This window comes from Uranotaenia lowii, chromosome 2 (assembly GCF_029784155.1).
Source record: "Uranotaenia lowii strain MFRU-FL chromosome 2, ASM2978415v1, whole genome shotgun sequence".
In the NCBI taxonomy this organism is placed as follows: Eukaryota; Metazoa; Arthropoda; class Insecta; order Diptera; family Culicidae; genus Uranotaenia; species Uranotaenia lowii.
The window spans coordinates 371,326,378-371,344,969 of record NC_073692.1 but is presented as its reverse complement, the minus strand read 5'-3'; the positions used below and the strand labels follow the sequence as shown (position 1 = coordinate 371,344,969).

General features: G+C 37.6%; 1 protein-coding gene across 1 annotated transcript; it reads left to right on the top strand.

Moving 5' to 3' along the window:
* Positions 1 to 1,069: 1,069 nt before the first annotated feature.
* LOC129743182 (CUB and peptidase domain-containing protein 2-like) lies at positions 1,070 to 14,852 on the top strand. The gene is made up of 8 exons (XM_055735155.1): positions 1,070 to 1,378; positions 3,129 to 3,375; positions 3,563 to 3,853; positions 9,530 to 9,725; positions 9,782 to 9,880; positions 13,821 to 14,142; positions 14,211 to 14,463; positions 14,532 to 14,852. Exons 1-8 carry the CDS (start codon positions 1,149 to 1,151, stop codon positions 14,823 to 14,825), a joined length of 1,932 nt encoding a protein of 643 aa, XP_055591130.1. The 5' UTR covers positions 1,070 to 1,148; the 3' UTR covers positions 14,826 to 14,852.
* The last annotated feature ends 3,740 nt before the right edge of the window (positions 14,853 to 18,592 follow it).

The window sequence follows — 18,592 nt, the reverse complement described above, 5'->3', positions numbered from 1 at the left end:
ATTTACAATAATTTGTTCAACTTTTGATAATATTAAATTGCGCAGCTCCGGAAAATCACGTCTGTCACGTTCAACCGACGCCTACTTCTCCTAAATCTTTTACAGTACTCTAGTGTGTACTCTGATGTGTTTAACAATCTTTAAGTGCACAAAAAATCGCATCTTTTAATGGTATTGATATTGAAAAAAAAATCTAACGGTAAGCACACACTTTGATCAGATGAAAATGAATATGATTGGCAAAAAAAAAAGTTTTTTAAAAAAAGCCAGCTGTTTTAAATTTCGATACAATTTTTATTTTTTTTTTTTTTGACGTTTAAGGTTTAATCTAATCTAATGTAATCTAATCTAATCTTTATTAATTAACTTTTTTTTTAAGATCGCACTGGCTGAACCTTTCTGGCCCTACACGAAAGTTTATTCTCCACACTCCACACCCTTTTTCATTTGGAGGTCGATTTCCAGATTTCCAAACATTATGAAATTTAAGGGCACCCTAGTGTATATGTGGTTTGATGCGAGTTGTGCTTTTTCTGCAAGCATGTTATCAATAATTCCATATAAATCCATTTATTTTAAAATATAATTGGCTAAAATTTGTTTCCTTAATCTTGCGGTTTATATTTTTTAAGTAATTTTCCATGAAAATAAATCTTAACTGAGAGAAACAATTATGCTATTATTGTTAAAAGCTATGAATGGTAAACCTAATATTGTCTGCCACTAGTTAGCTCTTATCTGTGCCTTCCCACGTTTAGTTGAATGCAAATGGACAGCTAACTAGGACAATTACTGAGCACAAGGTCTTGGTCATCGACCATCGTTGAAGTTCCCACTAGCTGCTGCGAAGATGCCAATAGCTCCAGTCTGATAACATTTCGGTCGACCGGCGAGAAACTTTAAAAATTTTATTGACGTCGCCATTAAATGTAAATTTTAGCACTTGAAAGGTAATTCCGTTTGGACACCACAGGAGTATAAATGTCAGAGCATAGCGCAAGAGTACGCACAGCATCCCAGCGATATCGAGCGACTGGTTGTTAGAGCTAACGAAAGTTAGAGTTCTTTTTCAGTTAAGGTGTTTTCGCTTGATAGAAGTATTTTTCCTTCTAGCTAATAAAATTGTGCTCAAGGGAAAAATCCACATCATGTCTCCGATAGTCGTTGTACAGTTGGTTTGGGCTTTACTAGTGCTCAGTAAAGTTGATCCCACGGCAGGCAATCTAGCAGAAGAAGAACGAATCGTCGGAGGCTTCCCGTTGGACATCGAGCAAGCACCGCACCAAGTGTCAATACACCTAAAAAATGGCACACTTTTGTGTGGAGGATCCGTATTGAGGAGTAACATTATCTTGACGGCAGCTCATTGCTTTGTAAAGTAAGAATTCAGGTGAAGCCGACTTGAAGCTTAATAACATAGAATATTAAACTGAGTCGATTTGTGGTTATTTTTAAGTAAAGTTTACATGAGTTGATTTGAACTTGTAGGTTTGTTTGTGAAAATTGAATATTTTGTACTAAAAAATCACTATCATTTTTGTTCCTTCTGTGGAACCGAATTTGCTAAAGGTTTTTGTGCCAATTTATAAATTCTATCAAGAACATTTTCCGCTGAACAACTTTGTTGGAGACCGTAACTTCGCATATAATTAAAGCTTAGTTCTTTTAGAAATGGGACAGTTACAAATGCCTGTATCTCTAAAACCATTCGTTTGAACGAAATACTTTCTATGAAGGAAAAGTAGGCAATGTTATGATATTTCATGAAAAAATTTGAAAAAAAATATTTACTGTTTTTTGTAAAAGAAATTTCTACTTTATTCTTAGTGTCTCCCATTGGCCGGCGCACACTTTTTTCTGTCATGGTATTGATCAGTTTCTCCAACTTATACTTTGTAAAATCTATATTTTAGGTGGCTTCACCTTCCTTCTTCAATTTCTGATACTTTTTGGTCCAATACTTCTCTGGAAACTGGAAACTGGAAGCATTTTAGTGGATACAGTTGTTTCGAAATGAACAAATTTGGTTATTTTTTATCACATTTTTGAACGTTTTTTTTCGGTACCGGTTTTACAGCTTAAGAGCTTTGGAACTATCAAAAAATGGCTGTTTGAGGTTGGATTTCAATGAGTCATCACTAGGCAACACTTCAGCTTATCGGAGAAAATTGTTTTGGACATTTCAGCGATCTACCCTTAGCTTTTCGTTTATTGAAAATTAAAAATGCTGGTATGAGACTTGCATTCCTTGATGATCCTTAACCGTTGTTGCCGATCATCTGCTTCACTCCAATGCTTGATTTGAACTTTGTGGACATTATTGACAGTGTTTGCATACTTATCCACCACATAAACTCAGTAATTCTTTGAATAATCAACGGTTTTTTCAGCTATCAATTTGATAATGACGAATTTTAAAGGAATCTGTGCAAAAATTTTTTTTTCTTTTTCTCAAGCATCGTACATATCTCAAAAACGCGTAAATTTTAAATTTTGAAAAAAATAGGTCGAATAGTACTTTTTACAGGCAACAAAATGCTGTTCAAATTTTTAATATCCAATAACTAGTTAACGAGCTATTAGCAAATGAAAGTGTCCCATTTCTAAAAGAACTAAGCTTTAGGCAAAAAAGTTATCAGCTGTTTAACAGAGAGAATGTCTTTTGACATTGAAGAACAATAAATTTATTTGACATCACTGCTGATGCCTTGCATAGTATTGCATGAAAAGTACTCATACAAGGCCTCGCTAGGTACCCAGCAGTGATGTCAATTGAATTTATGGTTTTTCAATGCCAAAAGACATGCCCCCATTTAGCACCTAATAATTTATTTGTCTAATCAGATCCGAAGTTACGGTTTTGGACAAAGTTGGCACAAAAACCATTAGCAAACTCGGTTCCACAGAAGAAACAAAAATAATGTTGATTTTTCAGTTCAAAATATTAAATTTTCCTATACGAACTCAGAAGTTCAAATTTACTCATGGAAACGTGTTACTTAAAAAATCTGCAAAAAATAAGGGATGAGTTTTGAACCAAAACGAAGCTTTTCAGGCCCCAGGGTTTGAGGAATTCAAAAATGACCCCAAATCGACTCAGTCTAGAAGAATATTCATCCTTCCTGCAGGTTTATCAACTTCGAAGGATGGACCGTCCGAGCCGGATCCAGTTATCCAAATAAAGATGGGGCTCTGAAGGAGTTTAAAAATGTGATTATCCACCCTAACTATAACCACCACGACTACGACGTGGCCCTAGTATATTTAAAAGGATCATTAAAAGGTCCACATATTAAGCCAATTACGCTCGCTTCGTCCCAAGCATCTTACCATCCCGGAAAAATGGGAATTGTCAGCGGTTTTGGAAGGATTATGGTAAGACTGTAGGGATAAATCATCTGAAGGGATGAAAATCCCAGAAAAAAAAGTAAGACTGTATTGTATGCTTCATAAATAAAAACTTGGGCATGTTTTCTAGTTAGGAAAACACTTTCTAATCCTAAACACAAAAGTTCAGTTATTCATCCCCAATTTTATAACACATACATCTTTATACTTTTAGCATCAGGGTGTGCCTTCCGAACGGTTATTAGGTGTCAAGGTACAGGTCATCGATTGGGAACAATGTAGAATTGATAACATGAATGTACTTTCCCCCCTCACTGCGCGCATGTTCTGCGCCGGAAATGAAAGTGGAGGTAAAGATTCATGCGAGGGCGATTCCGGAGGTCCCCTGGTAATCGATAACGAATTGGTCGGAATCGTTTCTTGGGGAATAGGATGTGGCTGGCCAAATCATCCTGGAGTATACACCAACGTGCTGGTCGTCAAGAAGTGGATTTTGAGCAACATATCTCAAAATGAACAATAATGCTAGTTTATTCTAGAATTTCAAGTATTTTCAAAATGATGTTTTTTCAGCAAGATTTCTATTTGTCAAGCATCGAAAAGTTATTATTTCTCGAAATAAAAAGTAAAAAATAGAGTAAGTTACATAGCAACAGTTTTAAATAGAAGCTTACGAGTTACCTTACACTGCTCGGGTTTGAAAGAAAGTACACTCGCTGGATCCCGAACTATCTCTGCCATGTAATCTCCAAAAGTTCTTGAAGTTGAAGATTGCATAACTGGACGTACTCGTTGTCATAGCGCTTGTAGGGCCATTTCGTATTCCATGAATCCTTCCAACTTGTCCACTCAATGTTCCGGAATCGCTCACACTTTCTGCAGTAGACTGTTGATCCCCAGGTTAGGCCTCTCCCGTACCGCAGACGAATTACCTATCATACGTATCAGCACAATCCACCCTACGTAGCCATGGCGGGCGATTCCTTCAGTTTGCTAGAGGAAGGCAGATTTCGAGAGCACGACCGGAAGAGCAATAGATTTTGTTCGATTTAAGTTCTCCCCTCGGAGGGTTGTTGTGGGGTGCATGAATAGACTGAGTCGATTCGGGGTCATTTTTGAATTTCTCAAACCCTGGGGTCTAAAAAGCTTCGTCTTCGAATTTTAAGTAACGTTTACATGAACAGGGTTGCTAGCGATTTTTCATTTTGAAATTCCAAAGTTTTTCCCGGTTTTCCCCCGGTTTTTTTTCCCAGTTATGAATTATGATTTTCCCATTTAAAATACTCGTTTTTTAAATATAAAATCATGTTGAAGGAAAAAAATCAATGTAAAGAACCTGAAATTTCTAACAATTGTATCTCAAAACTTGTTAACCGGTTAGAAATCATGACAAATACTTTGGCGTCTTTTGAAACGTACCGTCACTTCATATGAAATTGACAGGTTTTCGTGATTTTTTAATCGAATCTAACGAAATTGGAATCTTTCAGTTTTTTTGCTCCACAATTTCAATAATTTGTAAAAATAAGTCCGGTTAAATTGATCTTGATAATGTAGTACTTTTCCACTATGAAATTTATTACGAATAACAGTAATATTTGAGATACTATGTGTATTCAGTGAAAATGATGTTAGCAAAATAAAACTAAAATGTAACCTCTGTTGAAAAGTGAGATGTTTATTTCTGGTAATTCCAGGATAGCGGCCGAAACTCCCATGTGACTCTCTAATTTTTATTATGTGTATAGCACAAAACAGAATAGCGACAGTTGGACTAGCGACGCTTTTTACAAGCGAAATTTCTGTCATTCGCAGGTTTGTTCTTCTTTTTTCCGTCCAGTAGGTGATTATGTAGTACTCGAACAATGTTTATGTTATTTATCGTATATTTTCCTTAGGGCATCAATCGCATGCTCCAGGTCTCCTAGGAAACTTGCGGTGCGTCGTTGTTATTTTCAACGTCGCGACGTATGCGACGTGTCGCCAGTAGGCAAAGCTGCTATGATTATTAGCGCTCAAATTTCGATTTTTTCTGCATGCATAATATATATGATGGCGACAACCCCTTGGCAACTTGACAGTTCAGTCGAGTTTGCAGTGCCGTCTTCAAAATTGTAGATGTCGCACTAGTCGCGTTTGTTTACATGCATCCTGGGTCGTCCCTAGCAGCGGCAACGTTCATTTTCCATTGAAACCACTTGATTTTTTACGGCATCCTTGGATGCAATTAAACTGACGAAATACCATTTTAAAAGGGCACATAATCAAAAGTGATGCAAAAAGGAAAAATAAATAACTTTATAACTAAATTTTAAAATAGTTGTCAATGAAATTGGTAATTTTATTTCAATCTATTTGTGTTCCATTTTCGTTTCCAACTTAATAAAATTTCTATTTATAGCAAAGATTACAAAAGGCCATCTTTCATCCGTTGTGTTTTTGCTACAAGGCGTCACCAGCTAGAGTTATGAGTTTTTTTCGTTAAACATAACGCAGTTTGAAATAGTTCCTCTATTTCCTAAAGTTTATTACTGTAAAATTTTATCCAGCTGAATGTTATGAAATATTTGTCGATCTTCAAGAAATTACGGATATCTACGGCTATTGGTGTAGCCAAGATCATTTAGAATCTTTTTTTGCTGCAATACGTTCCAGAGGCGGCAACAACAATAATCCAACAGCTTCCCAATTCAGAGCAGCGTATATGTGGACGAAAAAGTAAAATTTTACCTCAATAATATCAACAAGGTTAGAATTGAGCCCCTGATGGTTGAGGAGGAAATGGAAAAAGTTACCCTAGAAGGCGACGAAATAATTAAAACTACTGTCGACGAGAATTTCCACCAACAAGCCTTACAAAATTCGGCAAATTTAATTAAAAAAAATAGTTCGTAGCATCAAATGTGAAGATTGCAGAAATGAATTTATCAATAGTTTTATTGGCAGATTAGAAGTTAATGCCGATGTGTTAAAGGTGTGCATAATAACCGAGTTGGAGGTAAAAATTGTAGAACAAAATCATCAATGTATAAACTTAGCATACTATTATGATATCATAATAAATCGAACTCTGACACGGGTTTCAAATGATGCAAGGGATGTTTTTAGAGAATTAGCCGAACACATTTTGGATCAAGATGCTTTAGTTAACCACCGAAACTTGAAACTCTTCGAAAAAAAAACTAACAAAGTTCATATTGTTTAGAAATGAATAAAATGTTGTTTTTAAAATTTACTATGCAATAAACCAATAACAGAGATTTTTGAGTTTAAATTTGCTTGTGTATTTCATAAATAAAAGTCATTTGAAACATTGACTTTTTAACCACTTTTTTTTTCTAAACATCAACTCCTTTTCCGCTTATTAGAGTTTTAAAATAATTGTTTTTAAAAACTTTTGTTTTTCAATAAAAAAATATATTTTTGAAGAACATTTCATTATCCACCCTTTCGATATGTTTGTTGAGCGAATATGAGATTTTGACAGAACCAGAGAACCAGAAAAACTGGCACACGCGATTAGTATGGGAAACGTCAAGTTGCCAGGGGGTTGGATGGCGAAGATTATTTTTTCACAATTTGGAAACTTCTCGCGTAAAGGCTCCCGCACAATAGCACGTTGGACGTCGCGTCACGTCACTTGTCAACGCCGTCGTTGTGTGCTAAAACGCTGACGCGACGCACCCGACGATTTTAGCGTCACAATACAGCGTCAAAAATCATAACAACCAAAAGTTTGTTTTGATCTGTTGCTTTCGATCAGCAGTGTGAAGTTTTTTTTTTTTGCAGAGGCGGAATTCGTTGGATAGTCTCCCAGCGTATTAGAAGCCTATCCATTCCAGCTAGTTCCAGCATTTTTGTTGCAATGTTAATACGCCTGCAGGAAAGATACCTCCCAGCCCAGGAGCCAAGCAGAAACACAATCCTCCAACCGGAAGTAGATAGCCAATTTCGAAATTCATATGGCAGAGAAGGAATACCCTCCCAGGGAAGAAGAATCCGATTAATTGCAACCAGTACCTTCCAGCGCAGGAGACTTCAATGGAGCCGGAAATGTTTCTCGATGGTCAGCCACCAACTTAATTCACCCGCCAGGTAGTGCATCGACAATTCTCCCAGCGCCAATAGTGTCGATCTAATAGTGTGTTTTCGAACTGTTAATTATGTTATCGCAACTCAAACAATAATAAAAATGGTTGTTCTGTAACCCAATAATTTCGAGTTTTTAATTTTTTGAAAATAGAGAAAAATATCTTTGCATGTTCGTTTGTAAATCTTTAAAGATTGATCATGAGTCATATGAACCAGGCCAACATTAGATTTCAATGTATGAGAAGATTATGTTTAAAAAAGTGTTATTAGTTATTCGTTCAGTTATTAAAAACATTTTTTAATTTAAAAAAAAATGGAAATACAATTCGTGTTATCATTTTTTACTCCCTGTAAATCACGTTTTAGTTTATTTTAAACGCATTGATTTTATTTATATCAACTTTTGATTTATAAATAAACTTTTTAAAATATTGAAGATTTGTGGTTAAAATTCAAACAAACACTTCCTATAAATTATCAGTGACGCGCTAGAATTTTGAAATTTTTCAAAAACAGAACGTCGACGTCGGAAAACGTTGCTGTTTAGAACAAGTTTTGCGTTTTAGTACAATACCTACGCAGACGCGACGCATCATTGTGGTGGCTCAAAAGAAAAGTAATAGCCCCAAAATTAAATGTCAACGCAACGCTGACCCGACGCGACGCCTGACGGGCTATTGTGCGGCCGCCTTAAGCTCTTTCATTACGTTGTATGAAACAAAATGTTAACAAACAATTTTATTACGAAAACACAAAAAAAAATGACATAAACTAGTCGCAGTTTCTATCCATTCAAAATATAAGTAGCCTGGATAACATATTCTAAAGCTATGATCATTTGGTATTCGGGCACTTAATTTCGGTGTTAGCTACGCACTTCCCGGCAATGTTATTCAAACCGTGTGGAGCACATCTCTCAGATTTTCCATTTTTGTCCCCTCGTTTTGACAGATTTAAGCTTTTTTCTTCAGATTTGTGCTTAAACAAACTTTTACAATAGTTTTTCACCTGCTTTTCGGCAGAATGGAATCAGCCTTCTCAATGCACATTTAAGTGCCTGATCCATTTCTACTACAACCTGCATATTTGCAGAACGAAACCAGACCTCCGATTCGCATTTAAGCGACTGGTTCGTTTCTAATTTTTCTCTAAAATTCAAGAAAATAATTCTCTAAAATAACATACCTGAACCTTTTCCTCTTACCCAACGCCATTGTTCTTTATCCTCGTCGCCAATGTAGAATCCTGAAATTTGTAGTAATCTAGAAAGGAGCAACTAACTTCTAAAGTACTAACTATTACCTATTACCTTAACTCCCGTTGATAATTCAAAGAAGAATGTTTATTGTTGTCTTTCATGATATCGAGTGTTGCTTTGATTTCCAAAAATAGAAATAAAGAAAACCTTTTAATTAGTTACGATACTACACCTGCCTTTTCTGCTCAGGAAACTCTTCAAAAAAAAATTTGCATTTCATAATCGATCTGTTGTAGTTTTCCGCCAAATATAACCGAATACCGCAATACAGGCTACAAAAACATTTTCAATTATTTTCATTTCACTTTTTTTTATTGAATTGACGAATTAATGAGGTTTCAGCTTGTCATAGTAAACAAACAAAATCGCAAGGGCTACCATGATTGAAAATTATGATTTCTCAAAAAATTAAGCAGTGCTATCTGGTGGCGACATTGCCAAAATAGTTCCAAAGCCATTTTGCGAAGAATGAAAATAGAGTGTCCTGTCTGTTTGTCTGTGCCTTAAAATCCGTTTCCGGCAGGCAGAAAGTAAATAACTAATAGTTAACGAGCGAGCCTATACTAAACAATGTGACGAAATGTCTCGATTGGAATTTTCGATTTTCTGTCAGTGTCATTCCAATCGAGCAAAACCCAGACCCAGACCACTTTGATATTAATAACGTATGTTACATTTGAATTTTTCGTTAAGTTTTTTGAGTAAATGCGCAAACTATTTATTTTTTACTCATTCCACAAAAAGAAATAATCATCTTTTTTGAACAACAACGAACAAAAATTCGGAACAAAGAGAACATCGAAAATCTAGAATCCCGCACAAATTATTCAGTTAGACATCTGCTCACTGCAGCACAAAATTGGACTGCTGTTGGACTACAAAAATAATCAAGAAAATTGGCAGCAGTGTCGCTGTCAGATTGTGTTTCCGGAAAAAGAAAAAGAGAAGTCATTGTGCTACCGGGGAAGCAGCCCGTGTCTGGGAGCAAGCTCTCGCCCCAAGGGCATAAAATGGCAAACTGATTCATGTAAGCTTGAGCAAAAGCTCTATTGAGCAATGCAATTAATGCCCTCCCGTTATTAGTTTCGCATTTCCTGGGCCAACATCGATTCCGGACAAAAATACGGCGCAAAGGCAGTGTCAGATCAAGTGGAGGTCCGCATAAAAAGGGGTCGAGTAATCGTAAGTAGCGCTCCATCAGGTACTATCAGCTTCTGAGACATTTTGGGGACAAAACACTAGCGCCAAAAAATTATTGACGAATAATGCTTTAAACTTAAAATCGAAAATCTTAATAGCATGCGTTGACGTTTTTGTTTACATCTGGTGGAGTAGATTTTTTTCTTTCGTTGTCAGAGATGGTCAGCTGCTGCTCCTACTGTATGTTAGGTGGAAAAAACAAACTTAAAGGCGATGGACCGGAACCCGGACGTTAGAACTGGCAGGTATATGTAGTTTTTTACGTGGGCTTTCTCACATTATGATTTGATATTTTCACAGGTTTGCCAATTTTAAGAAGAATTATACAGAGAAATACTTCGCAACAAATTTTCTACCCTGCCTGTGATGGATATCCAGAAACCGCTACCCAAAGTTTAGAGCCCCCTCATCCCTAAAAGGATGTCATAAATCCCTTAATCGATGTGGCTGCAGCTGATGCCATCAATTGTTTGACCCTACTTGCAATCTCTGGCAAACTTTTTATGAAAATTCGGGACAACGTCTGATGTCTGAAGGAATTGATACGCAATAAGAAGCTGATACGATTATTTTCTGTATCATACAGACGACATATATAACTGCAACCTCGTGTCATAGTTGAATCATCGGCTGAATGCCGCATGTCGTGGCAGCCAATGAAGATTTTCTTGACCCCACTTCCGGGATGTACTACTTTTTTATGATTTCCAAGTTCAAATAAATCTATTTTCGTATAAAAAATAAAATTACTCATTATAAAATTTGTGTTTTTATTCATGCATTTTTCATATCTTCCAGAGATAACGAGAAACATAGCTTTAAATTTTAGTTCAAGAATAACCATTTTACAACTTCTCCGCAACGATTCTTTGCGGTTAAAAATCAACCACATCTCCACTTCTCAAGAGAAGTCGAAAAATGCCTTCTGTGGGAGAAATTAAAAAAAAAACACTTAACCCAGAAAAGTTAAAAAACATTGTTTTTCATTTTTAATGATTATGTGATTTCGTCGGCCAGATGCAAAACTTGTATGTGTTTGCAAGCTTGAATGCAAGTCGAAAGTTTGAAGACTTTTTCGCTGAGTGGCAGCACCGTAAACAAACGTGTCGATGTCCCAGACTACTTGTTCGAAAAACTATTCAGCCGGGTATCTTGATAGTAGAGATGTACCGAATATTCGGTCGGCCGAATATTCGGCGCCGAATACCGCCAAAAAACCGTTAAGCCGAATATTCGGCTCACTGAATAGTTGAGCTAGGTATTCGGCCGAATAGGCCGAATAGGCCGAATATTTATTATTTCAAATTTATACAAGAACAGACTTGTAAATTTTTTTGAACTGATATTGGATTAATTATAACATATCCAAAGGTAATGTTGAAAAAGCTTCGAAATTATCAAAAACTTATGGTTACAGTAAAATATTTTAGATGTATTCGTGTATTTTTCAATGTAGATAGCTGTATACATTGATTATCGTTTATTCCAAATTTTCTAAATATAAACCTTGCCCATAAACCAAATAAAGAATTCGATAAAAGTTTAATCTGACTGGTATGGCCACATATCTTTTTTAAACTTTCCAGATTTTACCCGGGATTATTAAGATTTTTTGCTAAATCAAATTTAAAAAAATCTATCGTCACTTTATTTTTTTTTAATTTTGTGTTACAAAACGATTTTTGGAAGTAAACTTATTCGTTGGATATGATTTGAACACTGCTGTTATACTTCGATGAAAACTATAAATTTCAAGTAATTTTATTTGTTTTTCCTCTTGAATGCTTGAAAACAATTCCTGGTTTCGGTTCAAATTTTCTCTTTTTTTACAAGTTTTTCAAAAAATCATCCAGACCCACCGTTTGGATTTCTGTCGTAGAAAGTATTGTTTGCTTGAGGTGAAGGTAATCGTTGTTTTTGGTAACTATTTTGATGACATCTAGCAAAAATAAGACATTTATCTAATTCGATACAAAAAAAAATCAATTTCAAATCGCTTGGCACCTATTATGATATGTTATGTCCCAGATTTCACTTGAACCCAATCTCTTTTGCGATAAACGTCCTAGAAGCGGCAAGTCATCGGATGTCCTTTCAGCTAATGGTGTCATTTTGAAAATCAAAGAGACCTCTAGTTAAAAAAGATCTGATTTATCTGGCTGGGAATAATCGACTTAAAAATATGAGGAGCATTCAGATGGCACAAAATGGAAGATTTCTAATAGAAATTGAAGTAGAAATAGAAGTATTTCTATTGAAAACTCAACAGAATATTCGACCGAATATTCGGCCGAATATTCGGCCGAATATTCGTTTGGCCGAATAGTTGAAAAGGTCAATATTCGGTATTCGGCCGTTCGCCGAATACCACTATTCGGTACATCTCTACTTGATAGAATATAATATCTTTGGCTCCATGCTAAATTGGTCATTGCTGACCACAAATTTCCTGTTCCGCAGGAACCCTTTTTATCTCCCGTATCGCTTCGTAAGAACGGCTTTTGTCGTGACACGTGGGTGAATCGATATCCATTCTACGACGGATTCGGCGAAGACGGAAGGAGTAGCACCGAGACAGTAGAAAATGAAACCGAAAAGAAAGCTCATTGAATTGCTTCGTCTGTCAGTCGTCCGATATAATCGGTTCGGAATCAAGTATCTGGTGCAGCTTCTGTGTTGGCCATTGGCCTCCCGCTGCAAGAAAGAAACAAGCCACGAAAGGAGACAACGGATTTTTAGTAGGGGAACTCGGCCTTTTCGGAAGGAGGTTCCGACATTATCGGTTGGCACATTGCTGCAATACCCATCAGCGTTCGTCGTTTTTCGAATCGTCAACTTCCGGGAACACATCGAGGTTTCTCATCCAGCCACCTACCACATTCATCAGCGCATCACGGAATCGAGAGGACGTTTTCCACTGGAAAGTCAGGCCAGCATTGAACTGGTTTTGCCTCATAAGTGTTCTGGAAGGGGTCCCGCAGTGTGGCTATGCAGGACACGGCGTAGTGGACGTATGACAACAATCAAAAGTGCGTAAGTCGTTTCTTGCTTATTTTAGTGTGTTTAAAAAAAATGGACAATTTAAAACCAAATTATCAGTTTGCTACACGTATTTGAAAGTGTTCCACCCTTGCCTAAAAAATAAGAATTCTAGCTCTTTATACAAAATTGTATGAAAAAGGAAACAGTATCAGCGTAACAACAGCAGCGCACCGGATTGAAATTATCCGGTGCAGTGTCAAATTAACATGCTTTCATAGAGCTTTAGTACCCAATGGGTGCCGTTGCTCTCATTAAACTGAGTTTCAGCAGTTTGTTGAAAACCGGAACTTGCCATAACTAGATCGCTGGAGAAAACATTTGCTTCACAAACGGATAAGACATTCTAGATCCAAAAAAAGTACGAGTGTAACAGTTGAAATTTTTTTTACAAAGAGAACATCGAAACATCGACATTTGCTCACTGCAGCACAAAATTGACCTGATGTTGAACTACAAAAATAACCAAGAAAATTAGCAGCAGTGTCAAATTGCGTTTCCGGAAAAAGGAAAAGTCAGAAGTCCATTGTGGTCAAAAGTGCGTTAGTGATCAAAAGTGCGTTATTCGTTTCTAGCTTATTTTAGTGGGGATAAAAATGAGAATGGGACAATTTAAATCCAAATTATCAGTTTGCGACTCCATTTATTCTGGGCAACCGAAGGCCAAATCTTTTTGTCATACGAACTTTATCCACCTGGAAATTATTTGAGTAAGCTTTTGCGAACGATTTCACCTGCCTGAAGCAATCATGATAGGAAAATAAACGATTCGCCGGCATATTTTCATATTGCGCTTTGAAGTTGGAAACGCACGGGCAATTCAAATAAAGCTGGAAGAATCCATTATGGTGCGGTTTCTCGCTTTTGGTTCCGGTCCGGAAAGGACTTGAATTGAAGCTGCGCGAAACGATTCATTCTAGCGCGAATACGTGGAAGTGGGACGATAAGATCCCTAGAAGCAGTTCAATGTCCGAAATCGGGATCTGGACCTGCCTGCTGCTATTGTTAGTAGTGGCGCGTCGCTCAATCGAATCCGCAAACGTAGAACCCGAAGTAACAAAGGACAATCGCATCGTCGGTGGGGTACAGATCAACATCGAGGATGTTCCGTATCAGGTGGCCCTGCTAGAGTACGAAACCTTCACCTGCGGTGGTTCGATCATACGACCGGATGTAGTCCTCACCGCTGCCCATTGCCTTAAGAGGTAAGAGCCGAACTTGAAATCACCCTGAAAATTGAAACAATAAAATATATGCTATTTCGAATGCCCAGGTCGGTGGCCAAATTTGTGCAAGTTCGAGCGGGAAGCAGCGACCGAAAACATGGTGGCCAGGTGCTCAACACCGAGCAGATAATCGTCCATCCCCAGTACATCCCCAAGGACCACGATTACGATATAGCTGTCTTGATACTGAAGGGTCGTTTCAAATTCAACGAAAAAGTGAAAATGGTCCGATTGGCCAATAGCATGAGATACTACGAACCGGATACGATTGGTAAAGTTAGCGGTTGGGGTTATTTAGAGGTTCGTATGTGTTTAGAGCAATCGCACCGGTTATTTTTGTCAATATTTTCTTATCTCTAAATCTACAGGCAGACGATGCTGGACCGTCAAAATCGCTGCAAGCCCTCAATGTTCCCATTATAGAGCAGAGTAAATGTATTAAGTTTTACCAGGGTAAAGATAACATAACGGATCGGATGTTTTGCGCCGGATTCGAAGCTGGTGGTCACGATGCCTGTAAAGGTGATTCCGGGGGACCGTTTGTTGTGGGCTCGAAGCTAGCGGGTATCGTGTCCTGGGGCAAAAGCTGTGCCAAGAGGGGTAAACCGGGAGTCTACTCTAGCGTGTTCAAGTACCGCAAGTGGATTAAGAAATTCATCTGAGAAAAAGTAAAACTAATGAATTGAACTTTTGAGCACGGCAGTTTAATCTAACAAGAAAAAAAACACTGAAAATTTTTAACCAAAACAAATCTCCAACTAACTTTTAAGAGCTTAAAATTAAATTGAAAGCTGTGATCTGTAATCTGAAACTTTAATCTTAAATTTAACATGTGATACTGTAATCTGTTTTCTGAATCTCACATCTGAATCGGAAAATCTAAATAAGATATCTGCTAGCTGGAGCCAAAATCTAAACTATTCGGAATCAATAGTGTCAATTTAAGACCTTTTATCTTGAATCTTTTACAGTGCACGCTTTAGATCACTGTCTCTTTCCAATTGACTTCGACCGGTTTCTACCAGGTCTAGACGAATCCTGCTGTTGAGCTGGATTGGTTTCGACTAGTTTCTACTTACTCCAATGAACAACGACCTGACTAGTTTCGACCAAAACATTCGCTCGTTGAACATCTACCAGTTGAAAGAAACCAGTTGAAACCGATTTTTACCAACCATTGAACGAAGCTATTATATTACACAGACTAAAACTGACAGGACACTCTTTTCCAGTTTTTCGCAAGATTTATGGGCAATGTCGGCACCAGAGGCGCATCGATCGCACGAAAGATATCGAAGCTAGCGATGTAATTTTGGTCAAATTTTAAACATAAAGTTCAAGTTGCTATGGGTCGTTTGTTTTTGTTTGTTTGATAGAGATAAAGCGAAAAGTTAACTTTGTAGAAAAAAAAACAGGTAACATCTGTTTGAGAGCAGTAGCAGTCCTCTGGCCGAAGCTAAACAACGCAGCAAGTTCGGAGTAGTATTTTTCGATTGTTGAAGTAGAAAAAAGGTTTCCATCGGTTAATGTGTAATTGTTTCAATTATTCAATAATATATTTCTTTCCAGCTTTCTGTTTTTGGTCACATTGAGAAACAGTCTCTGCCATGCACTTCGCGAGCTTCAAATTTTATCGGGCAATCCGCAGACGTTCATCGCGTGGACCATCCGGTACACCAGGAAAAGTAGTCAGAAAAATGCCTTAATTGCCAAAATTCTCCAGGTCCTACCAGCTAGGCTTAGAACCTAATTATATTAATTTCTCAAGAGAAATGGCCAGAAAAGTGCAGTATCTGATAGCGGAAAGGACCTGTATGTTCTTTTCATAATTTTTTGTCTCCTTTGCCTACCAAAACTGCGCAGTTAGGATGAATAGTAAAAACCATTTCGAATTATCAAATTCATTATAAACTACTCATAATTTATTTATTTAACATTTAGACGCAATTGATTTGAAGGGGGATCCGAGTGTTTTTTTTTTATATTTCAAAACTTAAACTTTCCTCTCACACATTTTTGGAACTTTTCTGACTGAGAAATTTAAATAATAATTATGAATTTTTGTTTCCTTTTGTATTTTCCCGGTTGTGGGTCTGAAATCCCGGATTTCCTGATGCGATTTTCAATTCCCGATTTTTCCCTCTTCTGCAACAACTAATGGCATTCTGAAACCTTACGAATCAAAATTAATTTGAAAGAAATATTTTCATTAATGAAAATATTAATCGAAAATAAATTCAATTGTTTTTTTATAAATTGAGATTTTTTTTTCAAATTTTTATATTCTTATGCAGTTTTGCATAAGAATTTTTATTGTCTTTATTAAAAAAGAAAAATATTTCCAAATATGCGCAAATGCAACCCGCGCGTTTGTTGGTTGGATTGATCACCTTTGGTGTCCCAGCCTCCAACAACGCCGATCGATCTGCTATGTGTTCTTGACGCATCACGCATGGACCTAAACAGTTTGATCATCACATCGACGAAGCCTGCGATACGCGTTCTGACAGTGATAGCGCGTAGTTGGTTTCCAACCAACGGAATCCAGCGTGAACCTAAACGAAATCGACCGTTCATTTTGTGTGCATGACACTGCATTACACCATTACACGCAGGGCTTGATCATTTGGGCCGACCATTGGCGAAGCTCTAGGTGCGCGCTTAAGCCAATCCAAGTCGTGAGTGAGTGGTACAGTGCTTCTTTTGTCCCATCCAGGCGTCGTGAAGCATACCATACCATACGTCGTTTTCGTTTTTCTCCACTAGCGCGGGGCAAAACTTTTCGTGAATAAACAAACAGAATCGTTACCCGGGACGATGCAAATATATGGTTGCTATACACAGCAAAAAATTTTTCCTGTAAAATAACGCAAATGCCCTGTAACAAAAAGGAGCAGGACATTTACCGTAATTTTACAGGCCGAAAAACAAATTACGTGACATTTAATTTTACTTGCACAACTTTTTTACAGGACATTTGCTGTAATAATAAATGAATCTTCTTTAACTTTCAAGGAAAACAATTTAAAATTACAGGTTTTGATAATTACAGGTTGATTTATTTTAAAGGTTACAGTTTCAGTGACACGTAAAAGTCAAAATTTTTTCTGTGTACTCACCCTTATGCTTACCCCCAACACTGACAACTTTTACGGGGTGCAACCGCCTGCTTGAGGTTCAAATCTCGGGCAAAACTAGTGGACTTCTGAATTAATAAACGAACATAATAACAGCAGTTAGGGCCAAACTGGTGGGTAACTATAGGTTGCCACTGCCAATAAACGAAAACACTAATAGATTCCAACTAGAGTCATTCACCTGCAAAAAAAACAAATTTCGAGCAGTGGTGTAACGTAGGTGAATATCTGGTGTGTTTATTGAGAGTTCAAGGTACATGTAATAATAGGTACAGAGGGAACTAAGATACATAGAAACGTCATACATTACCTCTTTCCTCTTCAGTAGTATTCAAAGTCTGATTGTTGATTAGATTTAACCATCCTTCCCGATCTGGTTGAACTTCCTTGAGGCCGGGGACTTCTACAATCTTGAGTCGGCTCGCTTGCGGGTAACCTTTCTTCCACTTGAGATTCTGCCAATATTTCGCTGCCCTCACTGTTTGACTCCGGAGACTTGTGATGAGTACTCGGTTCGTGTACGTTGGACCGGCGCAGGTGATGTGTGTTTCGACGCAATGTCTTTTCTCCGTCCGAAACAATGTAAGACCGACCATCCTCCAATCGCTGCAAAACTTCACCATTGGACCACAATTTAGATTTAGGGTCTTGTAGTTGAACTTTTCCACCTGTACAAAATTGTGGCGGAATACGAGCACTTCTATCTGCGTACTGTTTCTGTTGATCTCTCTCACTGATAATAGCTTCTCTTACATTGTCAAAAACTTTTGGCCGAAGAGCTTCTTTCGTAATCGGCAGGTTTGACCGAACCAGTCTTCCCATCAAGCGTTCATTGGGCGAAGGGATTGACTCGCTGCGTGGAGTATTTCTTGCTTGGATGAGTGCCAAATGAATGTCGCTTTGATCTTCTGCGCATTTTCTCAAAATGTTCTTACTAACTTGTACGTACCGTTCAGCTAACCCATTTGCACGGGGAAAATTGGTATTCCGTGCACTGAAAACCATGTTTTCATTTCCAAGATGACAGCTTCAGACGTAGGATCCGAGAGTTTTTTGAAATCAAAGAAGTTGGAGTAACTATCTACGATGACCACGTAGTCTGCGCCTCGAAAATGGAACAAATCCGAAGCAACTCTTTCGAAAGGCAACTCAGGAACATCCTTTGAAGCAATTGTGCTTTTCGTATTGCAGCGCTGATGACGTTGGCAGATGCTGCATCCTTCAACCAGATTCTGGATATCGGTATTCATATTCACCCAAAACACGACCTGTTTTGCTCGCCGGATACAGGA